The sequence below is a fragment of the Impatiens glandulifera genome, chromosome 5, assembly GCF_907164915.1.
Source record: "Impatiens glandulifera chromosome 5, dImpGla2.1, whole genome shotgun sequence".
NCBI lineage: Eukaryota > Viridiplantae > Streptophyta > Magnoliopsida > Ericales > Balsaminaceae > Impatiens > Impatiens glandulifera.
In genome coordinates this window covers 43,137,147-43,150,277 of record NC_061866.1, presented here as the reverse complement: position 1 = coordinate 43,150,277, position 13,131 = coordinate 43,137,147, and the positions used below count along the sequence as shown (strand labels likewise).

The following is a 13,131-nucleotide window of genomic DNA, read 5'->3' as shown; positions in this document are numbered from 1 at the left end:
ACAATGCCCTTGATATATAATTAAAAAAATCAATTTCTTCCCATTTTCTTTTCTTTTTTTCTCTATTTACTCTCTTCACGTCTTCTCCCTTCTCCTCCTCTCTAAAAAGAAGACGGACCCCCGACGACGTCGGAATCCTAGCGAAGGACGTCGGAATCCCAGCGAAGGCAGGCAACCATGATGTCCGCTACTACTGGTATGCTTCATTTGTCCTTCACTTGTTGTTTATTTTTTTTGAACGCATTGTTTGTTAGGTTTAGGGTTTAGAGATTGATTGGTTAAATGTCTCTGTTGCGGCGGATTCTAGGTGCGTCTCGCGAATGCGGGTGCGTCTCGTGGGTATGTCTCGCGAATGCGGTTGCGTCTCGCGACAAGACCATTTATAGTTAGTAATTGCATTTTATTGTTATTTGAGTTTAATCTACAAATAGAGAGAGAGAAATAGAAGTTGTTTATCAAAAGAAAAAAGAAAAATTGAAGTTGGATTGCCAATGAAAGGATTTTGAGTGTTGAGATTGCATTTTCAGGCTTGTTCGAAATCTGAAATTCGCTGGATTTATAGGTCACGTCGCGAGAAAAGCTTGAGAGAATGATACGAGCAGTGATAGTGATGAATGATCAAGGTAAGCCTCGTCTGGTCAAATTCTACGATTATCAAGTTAGTGTATTACATCTTCATTTTGGTAGCAATGAGATCCAAAATGTTGATTTGGATGTAGAGGTTGATATTATACTCCCATTATTGCAGGATGCTATGCTTGTCTGCAAGACCTTTGCAACACTGTACTTTGTCTTTGTATTTGATACCTACGAAAATGAACTAGCGATGCTAGATCTTATGCAAGGTACATTGTTATAAATTTTCATTCTTGATTTCACATTTTCTAAGTACCCTTTTTGAAGAATTTTTTATCATCTTCTTCGTTTTATGTAGCCATTGCATAAGCTCAATATATTCACTTATGTATAGAAATGAACTCGTTATTGAAAGAAGTCACATTATTCGAGACAATACAAACTTATGATTAAGTAAACTTTGTTGTATATTTGATATATATAGGCTTACTGTTTTACAGGTGCATGCTATTATAGATGAAATTGTGTTGGGAGGTCAAGTTTTGGAGACAGATTCTTCCTATGTATATGTAGTGAAGGTTGTACAAGAAATAACTAGGTCTGCATCCTTCTGATGTTGTTTCCATTGTCCTTTCTTAATAACACGCTTTTATTTTGCGTGATGATAATGACTTCTCAAGTTTCATGTAGGTTGGAGAAGGCTGCAAATTCAATATCACTAGTTCCAAAATCAATAATGCCTGGCAGGGAAGATAGTTCATCCAATTCTACCATCTTTGATCATAATCTTTTACTAGAATTTCTTGTTCTTCTGGAATGATAATCAATGATGGTTTTGATTTGACAACATATTTGTAAAGAACCCCTTTGTTTTAAGATAATATATAAAATTATGGATCAAATTATGCTTAATATCCATATTTAAGATGCATATCCAATTATCCTTAAAAAAAAGGAGATATGAGAGAAAAAATAAACAATAAGTGAATTAGTATTGATTGAATTTCAGGCTTACCAAAGTAGTAAAAATATGAATATACTATATCTCATATCCATATTTTCTCTTAATTTAATAAATATAACTTAATTTATAAACCTAAACCTAATGAGGCAGAAGCAACTCAATGAAAGTAATGATGAAATATGCTGGAAAACAGAAAACAATGAGAAGTTTATTACAGGAAAGACATGGGAAATGGTTATAACAAGAGGACAGGAGCATAATGTGGTATGGTCTCCAAAGATTATTCTTCGTCACTAATTTATTCTCTGGCTGGTATACAGGAAAATGTTGACTACAAAAGACAGAGTTCGAAAATACATAAACATTCATGATATCAACTGTGTCCTATGTTCGGGAGTTGAGGAAAGCATAAACCATTTATTTGGGGAATGCTCTTTTGTAATACAAATCTGGAGGATGTATGCTGCAAACATGAACATCATCAATTTTTCAAGAATATTGGAAGAAACCCAAGAGTGGATAAAGAATAAAGTAAAGGAAGATCATTCTATGTAAGTATGTTAAAATGTTACTTTTGAGCAGTAATCTACAATATCTGGAAAGAAAAAATTCAAGAACTCACAGTGAAAGAAGTAGAACTGCTGGAGATACTTGGAGAGATATAACTTTAGATGGAAATGCACTCATTCAATCCTGGAGAAGAATCGAAAGGATTTAAGAGAATAAAAAGTTCTGCCAGATATGGGATATTTCATTTGAGCAGAAGGTCACAAGTAGAATAAAAGTAAAAACGCGGTAGACGTTAATTGATTGTTGTTGTCTGTAATTTAATTATTGTTTTATTGTCAAATATAGAAATTGTCTAGATCTGATCTTAATTAATAAATATGAGATAAATATGGTCCTAATGGTATATGATAGCTTAAATCCCAAATTTGATGAAATATGTATGTCTAAACCAACTTGTATATATATAAAATGATCGCATTTATTATATATATAATTAATTAATTTTTCTGCAGTATTATTAAATAACATTAGCGCGCACTAAAGATATGGTCTTTATATTACACATTAAAAGCAATCATAGTGTAATCATAACATCTTATTTTATTGAAATCAGAATATTCATTAATTATGTTAGTTTTTTTAATCGGATTGTTGGCCTAAAGTTACTAATATTCAGCCATTCCCACCCTCTTACACCCAATGAAATCATTGTCCAAAGCTCTTACCATTGATCTAGAGGAACTCAACAAAGATAATGTCATCCTTGGGTAACCATGACTCTAATATATATTTTTTTATCTTGTTACATCAAACTTATCGTCTACTTGATTAGAAACAATTTATTGTTGCAATTCTAATGAGTATATAAATCTTAAAATTTGCTCAATAGACCATTCACATTCATTTTTTCACTGCATGAATAAAAACATTATTATCCCTATTGCATAATAAAGTTCATTTCTCTATCAGTTTTATCTTCTTGATTTCGTTAACCGCTATTAAAATATAATCATTATATTGATATTACTCTCTCCATTAATATAAACAAGCAAAATAAATATATTCTACTCTAAATTCACTTGTTGATAAAAAAAATTACATAAATAATAATGTATAAATGATTATTTCTATTTAGTGTCACATTTATAAATCTATAAGTATTCAATCAACTAAGATTTAACATGATATAAAGACACGCAAATTTTAACGTGAATGAGTAAAATTAACGAATTCTTAAAACACTTAAACCATCCATTATATTACTTAGAATGTATTTTTTTTTATGGTGAAAATTCTTAAATCTAGGAAGAGATGAAAAAATAATTGTATTACCAAAATAAAAATAAAGATGATCATATAATTTGATTTCGGAATAAATAAAAATTGAGTTTAGAATAAAATCAAATAATATAAAAAAAAAAATCATTTATTTTATCAGTTGATTTAACTAGACATTATATAGTAACTTAAGGTAAAAAAATTACACTTGGAAAAGTAAATGAAAATTTTAGCTCGAATGAAAAAGAGAGAGGAGCAAGTTAACAAAGACTGTTAAGATTTCAGGAATATTTGGAGAAATACCTGGCTAGGGTTTGGTCTACGAGGAATTGAACAACGATCTCGATCCACCATCGAGTTATCTGCAGTAATTCGGTCGGAGACTCAGTCCGTTCCCGTGTTTGGACGGCGGCGGCGACGGGAAAGAATGGCCTCTACCCGGTAAACGTCTCCGTTCAGTGTTTTTTTCACTCTCTGGGTAAATCATTTTGAGAAAGTAGTGAAATGGTTATTAGGAAGCAACTTTGCAGCAATTGCTATCTCTTGTTTCGTCCTCACACAAAAAGCTTATCTTCAGCAACCTTAGAATCAAGTTTCAATGACATAGAAACCCAAATTAGATCATTATGTGATAAATCCAGTCCCCGACTCGAAGATGCTTTGCTCCTCTTTAATCAAGCTGTTGAAATCCACGGCCTGCCTTCTGAATCAACATGCGATTTTCTTTTACAAACATTTTCAAAGTCAAAGAAGTATAACATGGTTATCAATATCTACAATAAGATGAAGGGTATTCAAGTTTTTTGCAGTTTCATATCATTGCAAGTTCTGATCGAGTTTTTCCTTCATTCAAATAAGCCCGATTTTTCTTTTGGAGTGTTGGGCACGATGGTGAAGTGTGGTTTTCAAGTTAACACGTTTTGTATAAATGTTGTTTTAAATGGACTTTGTCGAAATGGTGATACTTCAAGAGCTGTAAAGGTTTTCAATGAATGGTGCAGAGGGTCTGTATTGCCTGATGTGATTACTTTCAGCACTCTTATGAACAGGCTTTGTAAAGAGGGTCGAATGGGAGAAGCAATTGATTTGTTTGACGACATGAAGCTGAAGGGCATCAATCCGGATGTTATTACTTTCACAACTCTTATGAACGGGCTTTGTATAAATGATCGAATGAGAGAAGCAATGGATTTGTTTGATGACATGAGGTTGAAGGGCCTCAATCCGAATGTTCTTACTTACAACACTCTTATGAACGGACTTTGTAAAGAGGGTCGAATGGGAGAAGCAATGTATTTGTTTGATGACATGAAGTTGCAGGGCATGAATCCGAATGTTTCTACTTATAACACTCTTATGAACGGGCTTTGTAAAGAGGGTCGAATGGGAGAAGCAATGGATTTGTTTGATGACATGAAGCTGAAGGGCTTCAATCCGGATGTTGTTACCTACAGCACTCTTATGAACGGGCTTTGTGAAAAGGGTCAAATGGGAGAAGCAATAGATTTGTTTGATGACATGAAGCTTAAGAGCCTCAATCCGGATGTTATTACTTACAACACTCTTATGAACGGGCTTTGTGAAAATGGTAAAATAGTAGAAGCAATTGATTTGTTTGATGACATGAAGCTGAAGGGCTTCAATCCCAATGTGATTAGTTTCACAACTCTTATGAACGGACTTTGTAAAGAGGGTCGAATAGGAGAAGCAATGGATTTGTTTGATGACATGAAGCTGAAGGGCTTCAATCCCAATGTGATTACTTTTACAACTCTTATGAACGGACTTTGTAAAGAGGGTCGAATGGGAGAAGCAATGGATTTGTTTGATGACATGAAGCTGAAGGGCTTCAATCCCAATGTGATTACTTTCACAACTCTTATGAACGGGCTTTGTAAAGAGGGTCGAATGGGAGAAGCAATGGATTTGTTAGATGACATGAAGCTGAAGGGCTTCAATCCCAATGTGATTACTTTCAACACTCTTATGAATGGGCTTTGTAAAGAGGGTCAAATGGGAGAAGCAATGGATTTGTTTGACGACATGAAGCTGAAGGGCTTCAATCCGGATGTTTTTACTTACAACATTCTTATGAACGGGCTTTGTAAAGAGGGTCGAATGGGAGAAGCAATGGATTTATTTGATGACATGAAACTGAAGGGCTTCAATCCGAATGTTCTTACTTACAACACTCTTATGAACGGACTTTGTAAAGAGGGTCGAATGGGAGAAGCAATGTATTTGTTTGATGACATGAAGTTGAAGGGCATGAATCCGAATGTTTCTACTTATAACACTCTTATGAACGGGCTTTGTAAAGAGGGTCGAATGGGAGAAGCAATGGATTTGTTTGATGACATGAAGCTGAAGGGCTTCAATCCGGATGTTGTTACCTACACCACTCTTATGAACGGGCTTTGTGAAAAGGGTCAAATGGGAGAAGCAATAGATTTGTTTGATGACATGAAGCTTAAGAGCCTCAATCCGAATGTTATTACTTACAGTGCACTTGTAAATGGATTTTGCAAAGCTGAGAATTTCGACGAGGGAAAGAAACTTTACGATATGATGTTGGAAAAAGGAGTTGAACCGGACGCATTCATTTATTCAAGTTTATTACAGTATCTTTGCAAAATGAGGCGATGGGAGGAAGCTAGCGAGTTATTCAATGTGATGTCACACCGAGGAATAAAACAGAATCTGGTAATCTATAGCGTTTTAATCGATGGGCTGTGTAAAGATGGAAGGCCTATGGATGCCATGCGGTTAGTAGACTTAATGGAGGAGAATGGTGAAGAGTCAGACAAAATAACATATACTTCACTAATCAATGGATTTTGTAAATCTGGTATGGTTACCGAAGCTTTAAGAGTCTTTGAAAGAATGACTAAAGGGAATAATAATAAAATCGACATTGTTTCTTACAATTCATTAGCTTGGGGGCTTTGCAAGAATGGGAAGGTTGATGAGGCGGTGAGGTTAGTATCTTTGATGTTGAAAGACGAGAATCGTGTAGAGCCAAATCATCAATTGTTAACAGCTTTAATTTACGGGCTATGTAAAGAAGGTCGTCTAAAGAAAGCGATGGAGATTCATCGTGAAATGAACATGAGAGAAATATTTCCTCTTAATATACTAATACATGCTCATTTGAAGAAAGGAGATGTTGGTGAAGGAATGAAGTTATTGAAGAATGGGCTTGAAATGGGATTAGTTCTGGATTCATACACTTATTCAGCGTTGATAAATGGATTCTGCCGATTGAGAATGATGAACATTGCGAAAGGTCTTTTGATTCACATGACGAATCGTGGAATTCTGCTTGCAACTCGTCATTACAACAAGTTACTAGAAATTCTCTGCAAAGAAGGTAGTTTGGAGGAGGCAAAAAGTTTCTTTTTAGCGATGAGCAAAACAGACAGTAAACCGGATGTTTTCTCTTTCAATATCATAATTCATGCAACTCTAAGAGCGAATGATCTACAATCGGCGGAACAATTATTCGAGGAAATGCTTCAAATGGGCGTGGAACCTAATGTTGTGACCTTTTCAACACTTGTAAATGGATTTATGAAATTAGGACATTGGCAGGCGGGAAAAGCCACCTTCGAGAGGATGGTGGCTTGCGGTTATGGTCCTACTGCTGCTGTATACGATTCTTTGCTAAACGGTTTTCTTGCGATGGGTGAAAAGGAAGAAATAATTGGTTTGCTTAGACGGATGGCAGCTGATGGGTTTCGTCTTAACGAAGAAATTACTGATACAATTCTCAAATGTTTGTGTCTTTTTTCTGAACATGATAATGTTGAAGAGATCTTGCCTAGTTTTCAACAGGAGGTTTCTAAGGTGATTTGAGAAGAAAATGGAAGAATTGTATTGAATTGAAATATTTGAGTTAAAAATGATAGTGATCATACTTGGGTGACTCTATTACTTAACTCTATTGTCTTTTTCTGTTTTAAGATATGAGATTGTGCTTAAACAAATATTTTTTATATACATATCATTTAAAAAAAAAAAAAGGTAATTACATAAGTGTTTTGTTGATGGATTAAGAAGGAATATTTAAATAGGCATCCAATTTGCATCCAACCAATCAATGTCCAAATATATTTATTATCATTTAACCTGTAGCATTTTTAACTTGTAAGCAAACTTCATTTTATTTTTATTTTGACTTTCCATGACTCTTATGATTATTTAGGCAAAATTTATATATCAAAATTATTGGGTTCTATGTAATATATAGAAGGAGACATTGCATCAAATAAAGAAGCTTGAAAACGATATATTTTGAATGTGGTAATAATTTCGCAAAACATAAATAACCGAATTTATTTGTATGTATAAATTTTATGGAAATATTTGTTAGATTTTATTACTAATAACATTCTCTTTCTAATAACATTTTCTGTCACGTTGTAAAAAAAAATATAATTATTTTTATATATATTAATACTATTTTTACATCCATTCCATTTAAAAGCATCAGTAAAAACCACTTTATAAATAATTAATTTTTCATTTACAACAACAAAATAAATTACTTAACAATAATTTGGTGGGTGAGTTATGTTAAATTACAAACTAATTAACTAATTCATTCTAAATTTCCCTCTTATTTTTTAAATGTAAACATTATAAGTTACGAGTTTATCATTGACTATATCACGAGGCTACTTAGACGATCCATGTATATATATGATCCCATCCATGTGCACATTAAAGGGGCGGATTGATGATGTGTTTTGAATTTGATGGTTAGCTGTTTGTAAGGTAGTATGCATGTGTGTGGTGGGGAATTACAAATTACAAATTATTAATAAGAAAAATGTACGTATGATTTTCATAAAGATTTGTCATAAAATATCGCTGACATAGTTTTTAAACAATTAATTCATCATATTTTATAATGACCTCAAAATCAGAGACCAAGGCTGTCTGGCTGATTGAATAAAACCAAAGGCTAACCTCCAAACCACACTTAATTTCCATGCATATAACCAGCTACAAATGCGGAATGTGACTCACCCATTTGTTCAAATCACCCAACTATTTTTCTTCTTTTTCGAATGTTAAAAGATAGAATACCTCATAATCTCCGTTTCAACTTAAAATTAACGTTTTATGTGAGAATTGAAAGGACCCGTTGTCCATTAACCTCGATAGAATGTATACAACTTGTTAGAAGACAAGGATAGACAGACAAACAAACACATGAGTTTGATTAATTAATTAATTAATTAATTGGGGTCAGTCTTGTTTGGCTTCCCAACATCTAACATATGAATATATAGCCCAGCTGTATCTTTCATTTTAATTTCAATTCATCAATCTCTAAAATCATACATATATTCCTCATTATTAACTCCTAGGGCTCCTCCCATCTTTTTTAATTATTGATTTCTTTCTTGGATTTTATCAAATTCAAATTTATCACTTTTATTATTTTCTATAACTAATATATATCCTTTTTTATTTAAAAATCTAGACAGTATTATAAACCTGCTTGATTTTTTTTCATTTTTAATCTGAGTGTTGGATAAAATCTTTATTAGACTTTAATCGTTTGAAAATATTGAGTTTTAATTAGGTAAAAAAAAAATATGTTCAATCACACTATCTTCTTCCCTATATAAATAAAAGAGCACATTAATATTATAATAAATTACTTTTTAACCATATTAATTAAATTAAAAAAAAAAAAACATAAATATTTATAGATGAAGTTTATTATTAGTACTGCCCTATTTCGTCAGTCAAATCTCAATTTGCTGTGAAAAGAAATTAAATAACATATGTAATGATATTAATAGTAATAGTTTTACTCAGATGATCAGAACCGTTGAGATAACGACATGTGGCGGCGTTTGAGTTGCGATGGAACGATCGAGATGAGTCCACCGAGCGGCGGCCTCATCTTTGACCTATAAATCATCTCATCGTACGGTCGACAGTAAAACCTCATCAACGGCCCAAACGATTCCCGAGTCTTCTCCGCCTTCTTGCTGACGTGGCTCTCCCTTCTGAAGAACACCGCCGGAGATTGGAAGAATGACGTGGAAGACGGCTTCGGGATCGGAGTCCTAGGGTGGCTATTCACGGCGGCGGATGACGTCACGTCCACGTCCATCCTTCTGGACCTCTGTGGCAACGGCGTGGACGGCTTACGGATAGAGTTGAGGTTGCCACGTGGCGCCGTCGACCTTGCCAGCGGGGACGCGAAGGAGAGTGACCTGGCATTGAGTGGCGAGATCATGGCGGGGCCCACCTTAGAGGCTGATGAGTCAGCAAAGGATAGATGCCACGGCTTGAGGGAATCCAAGTTATGGGAGACTGTGAAAGTGAAACGGGATGATGAACAAGATCCAATCTTGGCCGTTGATTTAAGGCCGGAGGATGAGGACGAGGATTCGAATCGGAGGGATGAGGCTCGTGGACAGGCAGTGAAGTTGTTCGAATCCAACGGCTCTTCGTAATCGAGTGACGACACCAACGAGGTCGCATGTGCCAACTCTACAAACGGACGCACTCCCTGCATTTCATTTTTCAAAAAAATAAATGTGTGCCCTTATAGAAACTATTAACTATAATTAAAAATGTCAAACCAACCTAGTACTAATCTCTATTCAAAACAAATGGACAATCAACAATCAAACAAAAGTATGTTTGGACGGCTAGGATTGATTGCCCTACACCGCCAATCACGGACCATGTACCAAACACAAAACCCTTGTTTGATTTTCATATTGAAATTGAGGGTCATCTTTAATTTTATATGATGTACGGTAGATAATCGAGAAATTGAAATTACCTTCCAAAGATAAGAAAATAACGCGGGTGGATCGATGACGAATGTCTTATGGAGTCTCCCGGGATAATACTCAGCTACGAGCTTAAGCATCGCCAACAACACGTTCATGAAAGCTGAACCCGAGCGATAAAAGCCTAATCATGCCAACCAAACAAAGTACATATATAAAATTAACATTCAAATCACCAAAAACATTTTTGTAACCATTTCAAGTAAAAAAAAGTTAAAAGTAAATTTTGGGTAAGAAAAATCTGAAAACAATAATATCTAGTTCTGTGTTTTTTTTTTATATTGTCAAACGAGGACTTTTACTTTAAGGAAAAAAGCTGGGGTTGGAAGAATATAATTGGGGATAATGACGGTTTAAACCCTATGGACCCGACCACTTTAGTTTCCCGGACCCTGACCTATCAAGGGCACTCCGGGCAAGATCTGACAAAAGTGTTTGCTGTTCAATAATTACCACTTTATTCCATTTTATACTTCATTTATTAAATTAATTAATTCTATTAATTTAATATCTTTTGACATTTCATGGGAATGTAAGAAACTACATTAATAACTGTACAATCTCTGTACAACTGAGTCAAAGCCTGTGGAGAGAGAATTCTGAAAAGATGGAAATAATTTGATTTTATAAAAATTAATTTAAAATTTTTATTTTTTATTAATTAATATTCAAATAATTCAACATAAAAAGGGTATTATAGTAAAACTCACTTGCATCGAAGAGCAGAACAAATTCAGAAACATTTCTGGGCATCGTTTGGATGGCCACCTCCAATGTAAACACCAACAAGCGAATAAACCTAAAAAAAAAAAATTAAATTTTCAGAACTTCAATAACTTAATTATATATATATTAATAATATTCATTTATCTTACATTTTCTGTGAATGAAATTTCGGGTAGTCTTGCTTTACTCGAAAAATCTATAACAAAATAAAAAATAATTGGTCAGTCATACTTTTATATCGAATAAAAATCAAAATAGTTCGATAAATTACAAGAACGGGTCTGGATTCCTCGTCGTGACCAGCCACGTATGCAACCCCTTCTGCTAGCTCGGCGGCGAACTCATCCGCCATCAAATTATCTGCATAATATTTTTTAAATGAGAAAAATATGAAATTTTATTTAATTGCAAAAAGTAAAATTATCTTAAGACGTTTGTTGCAACGGTAAAATTATTTTAATGAAAAGTGTAAAATTACGTGTGAAAACCTCGTTTATATTTATTATAAGGTTGTTAGAACACTTTAACGTAAAATTCAAAACTGAAAAAGCAAATTACAAGCCTGTCATATCTTATACATTTAGGGATTTTCAAATAGTCTTACAAAAAAATCATCAATAGTTTTATCAATTAAAATATTTTTTCCTAAAAAGAAATAAAATTAAGTCAAACACAAAATAAAAATTACCGTTGAATATTTGTTACAACGGTAAAAAAAATATTAAAATGAAAAGTGTAAAACTACATTAAAAATCCTCGCTTTTATTAATTACGGGGTTGGTATAACACTTTAACGTCAAATTCAAAACTAAAAAAGAAAAAAACAATTCATATATCATATTCAAATTTGAATTTTCAAATAATTTTCAATCCACTTTTATCAGTCAAAATATTCATTATTATTTTCATTATAAACTATATCTTCCTAATAAAGTAAAATAAAATACAATAAAATAAAAATTACCGTTGTACATTTTACAAACAACGGTAACAAATTTAAATAAAAAAAAGTACACAAAAACGTATAAAACAACCCTACTTTTATTAATTGCGGGGTTGTTCCAAACACTTTAACTGAAAATAAACAAAGTGTTAAGTTCAAATTAATCAAGTATTCAAATAATCTCATAAGGCTATAACCCACCATTTTTTTCAATTCAAAGAAACAAGTTATTCAAATTATAAACAGAATCTGAAAAAGCTTAAAGTAAACCCAAAAAAGATTACATTTTTATTTTTGAAAATGATGATTAAGAATTCAAATTATAAGATGATAGATATACATACCAATACCAATAGTCTCTCTCCAAGAGAGACAAGCCCTAAGTTGTTTTGCAGCTTTCTTGATATTATCTCCTTTAGATTTCAGAAACCTCTCCACGCATGCGTTATTACAGAATTTCTCCTGTCAAAATCAAATCAAATCAAACAAAACATAAATCATCATAGTACATTTGAATCAAAATCTGTAAAACCTTGTCCTTTTCAAAAAAAAAAATACCTGTTTTAGAGACAAAGGAGCTTGCTTTCGGATAAGTTCAAGTACGAATTGAACTCTCTCCTTCTCTTTCAACAGATCAAGTTCATGTCTTTCTTTCTTCATTTCTATTATCAAGAATTCCGACAAAAGACACTAGAATTCAGTTTCAGAAGAGAGAGAAAGAGATAAACACAGAGAGAGAAAGAGAGATGTTTTTGTTTGTATGAGATAGAGAGAATGGTGAAAGCTGTATTTATAGCGATGGGAATGAGTGAAGCCGTTGGGTTTGTAAAATGAGAGAGTAATTCATAATAGGTAAACCGGCTAAGCTGGTTTATTATTATTTACTTTCCATTTTTGCCCTTCTACTTTTTAACTTTAAATAATAATATTACTCACAGATTGTCTTTTTTTGGTCCACCCATTTGTCATATATATTTAAATATTTTATTCATTATTACCTTTCAAATAAATTAATATATATATTATTATATTGGACTTAATGCTTCATTGAAAAAATATCTTCAAATGGGTAAAAGATAAATTCTTCTTTGACCAAACAATTACTTTTTTTTAAGCATAATATATATAGTACCTAGAATTTGTTTTTTCAAATTTTAGTGGTTCACATTAAATTTTTAGTCTCCAATTTTATTTTATTTTAAACAAAGAAAATGGAGATAAATATAAATTTGATTATTTTTATTTGTCTAGTAAAAATTTATTGAATTAATCTTGTAACTTAAAAACCCATTATTAAAAGTATCATCTTA

General features: G+C 32.9%; 3 protein-coding genes across 3 annotated transcripts; 2 read left to right on the top strand and 1 right to left on the bottom strand.

Moving 5' to 3' along the window:
* Positions 1-610: 610 nt before the first annotated feature.
* LOC124939424 (AP-3 complex subunit sigma-like) lies at positions 611-1,396 on the top strand. Its single transcript, XM_047479901.1, has 3 exons — positions 611-783; positions 1,061-1,174; positions 1,267-1,396. The coding sequence occupies exons 1-3, from the start codon at positions 611-613 to the stop codon at positions 1,394-1,396; spliced, it is 417 nt and encodes a 138-aa protein (XP_047335857.1).
* Positions 1,397-3,657: 2,261 nt separating this feature from the next.
* LOC124940146 (pentatricopeptide repeat-containing protein At1g63330-like) lies at positions 3,658-7,261 on the top strand. Its single transcript, XM_047480629.1, has 2 exons — positions 3,658-4,636; positions 4,847-7,261. The coding sequence occupies exons 1-2, from the start codon at positions 3,833-3,835 to the stop codon at positions 7,181-7,183; spliced, it is 3,141 nt and encodes a 1,046-aa protein (XP_047336585.1). The 5' UTR covers positions 3,658-3,832; the 3' UTR covers positions 7,184-7,261.
* Positions 7,262-9,017: 1,756 nt separating this feature from the next.
* On the bottom strand, positions 9,018-12,481 carry LOC124939423. The gene is made up of 7 exons (XM_047479900.1): positions 12,380-12,481; positions 12,166-12,283; positions 11,150-11,238; positions 11,028-11,074; positions 10,863-10,951; positions 10,143-10,276; positions 9,018-9,863 (listed from the first exon to the last, which is right to left on the bottom strand). Exons 1-7 carry the CDS (start codon positions 12,479-12,481, stop codon positions 9,165-9,167), a joined length of 1,278 nt encoding a protein of 425 aa, XP_047335856.1. The 3' UTR covers positions 9,018-9,164.
* Positions 12,482-13,131: the final 650 nt, after the last annotated feature.

Bases quoted from the DNA above. Each gene is read 5' to 3' on its own strand.
- LOC124939424 (XM_047479901.1), top strand. From the start codon at position 611: ATGAATGATCAAGGTAAGCCTCGTCTGGTCAAATTCTACGATTATCAA. The intron at 784-1,060 runs GTACTTTGTCTT...TGATATATATAG, and splicing joins TGCAAGACCTTTGCAACACT to GCTTACTGTTTTACAGGTGC. The intron at 1,175-1,266 runs GTCTGCATCCTT...AGTTTCATGTAG, and splicing joins GTTGTACAAGAAATAACTAG to GTTGGAGAAGGCTGCAAATT.
- LOC124940146 (XM_047480629.1), top strand. From the start codon at position 3,833: ATGGTTATTAGGAAGCAACTTTGCAGCAATTGCTATCTCTTGTTTCGT. The intron at 4,637-4,846 runs ATGAAGTTGCAG...TTGTTTGATGAC, and splicing joins CAATGTATTTGTTTGATGAC to ATGAAGCTTAAGAGCCTCAA.
- LOC124939423 (XM_047479900.1), bottom strand. From the start codon at position 12,481: ATGAAGAAAGAAAGACATGAACTTGATCTGTTGAAAGAGAAGGAGAGA. The intron at 10,952-11,027 runs GTAAGATAAATG...TTTTTTTTTTAG, and splicing joins AAATTTCATTCACAGAAAAT to GTTTATTCGCTTGTTGGTGT. The intron at 10,277-10,862 runs GTGAGTTTTACT...TGGCATGATTAG, and splicing joins TGTTCTGCTCTTCGATGCAA to GCTTTTATCGCTCGGGTTCA.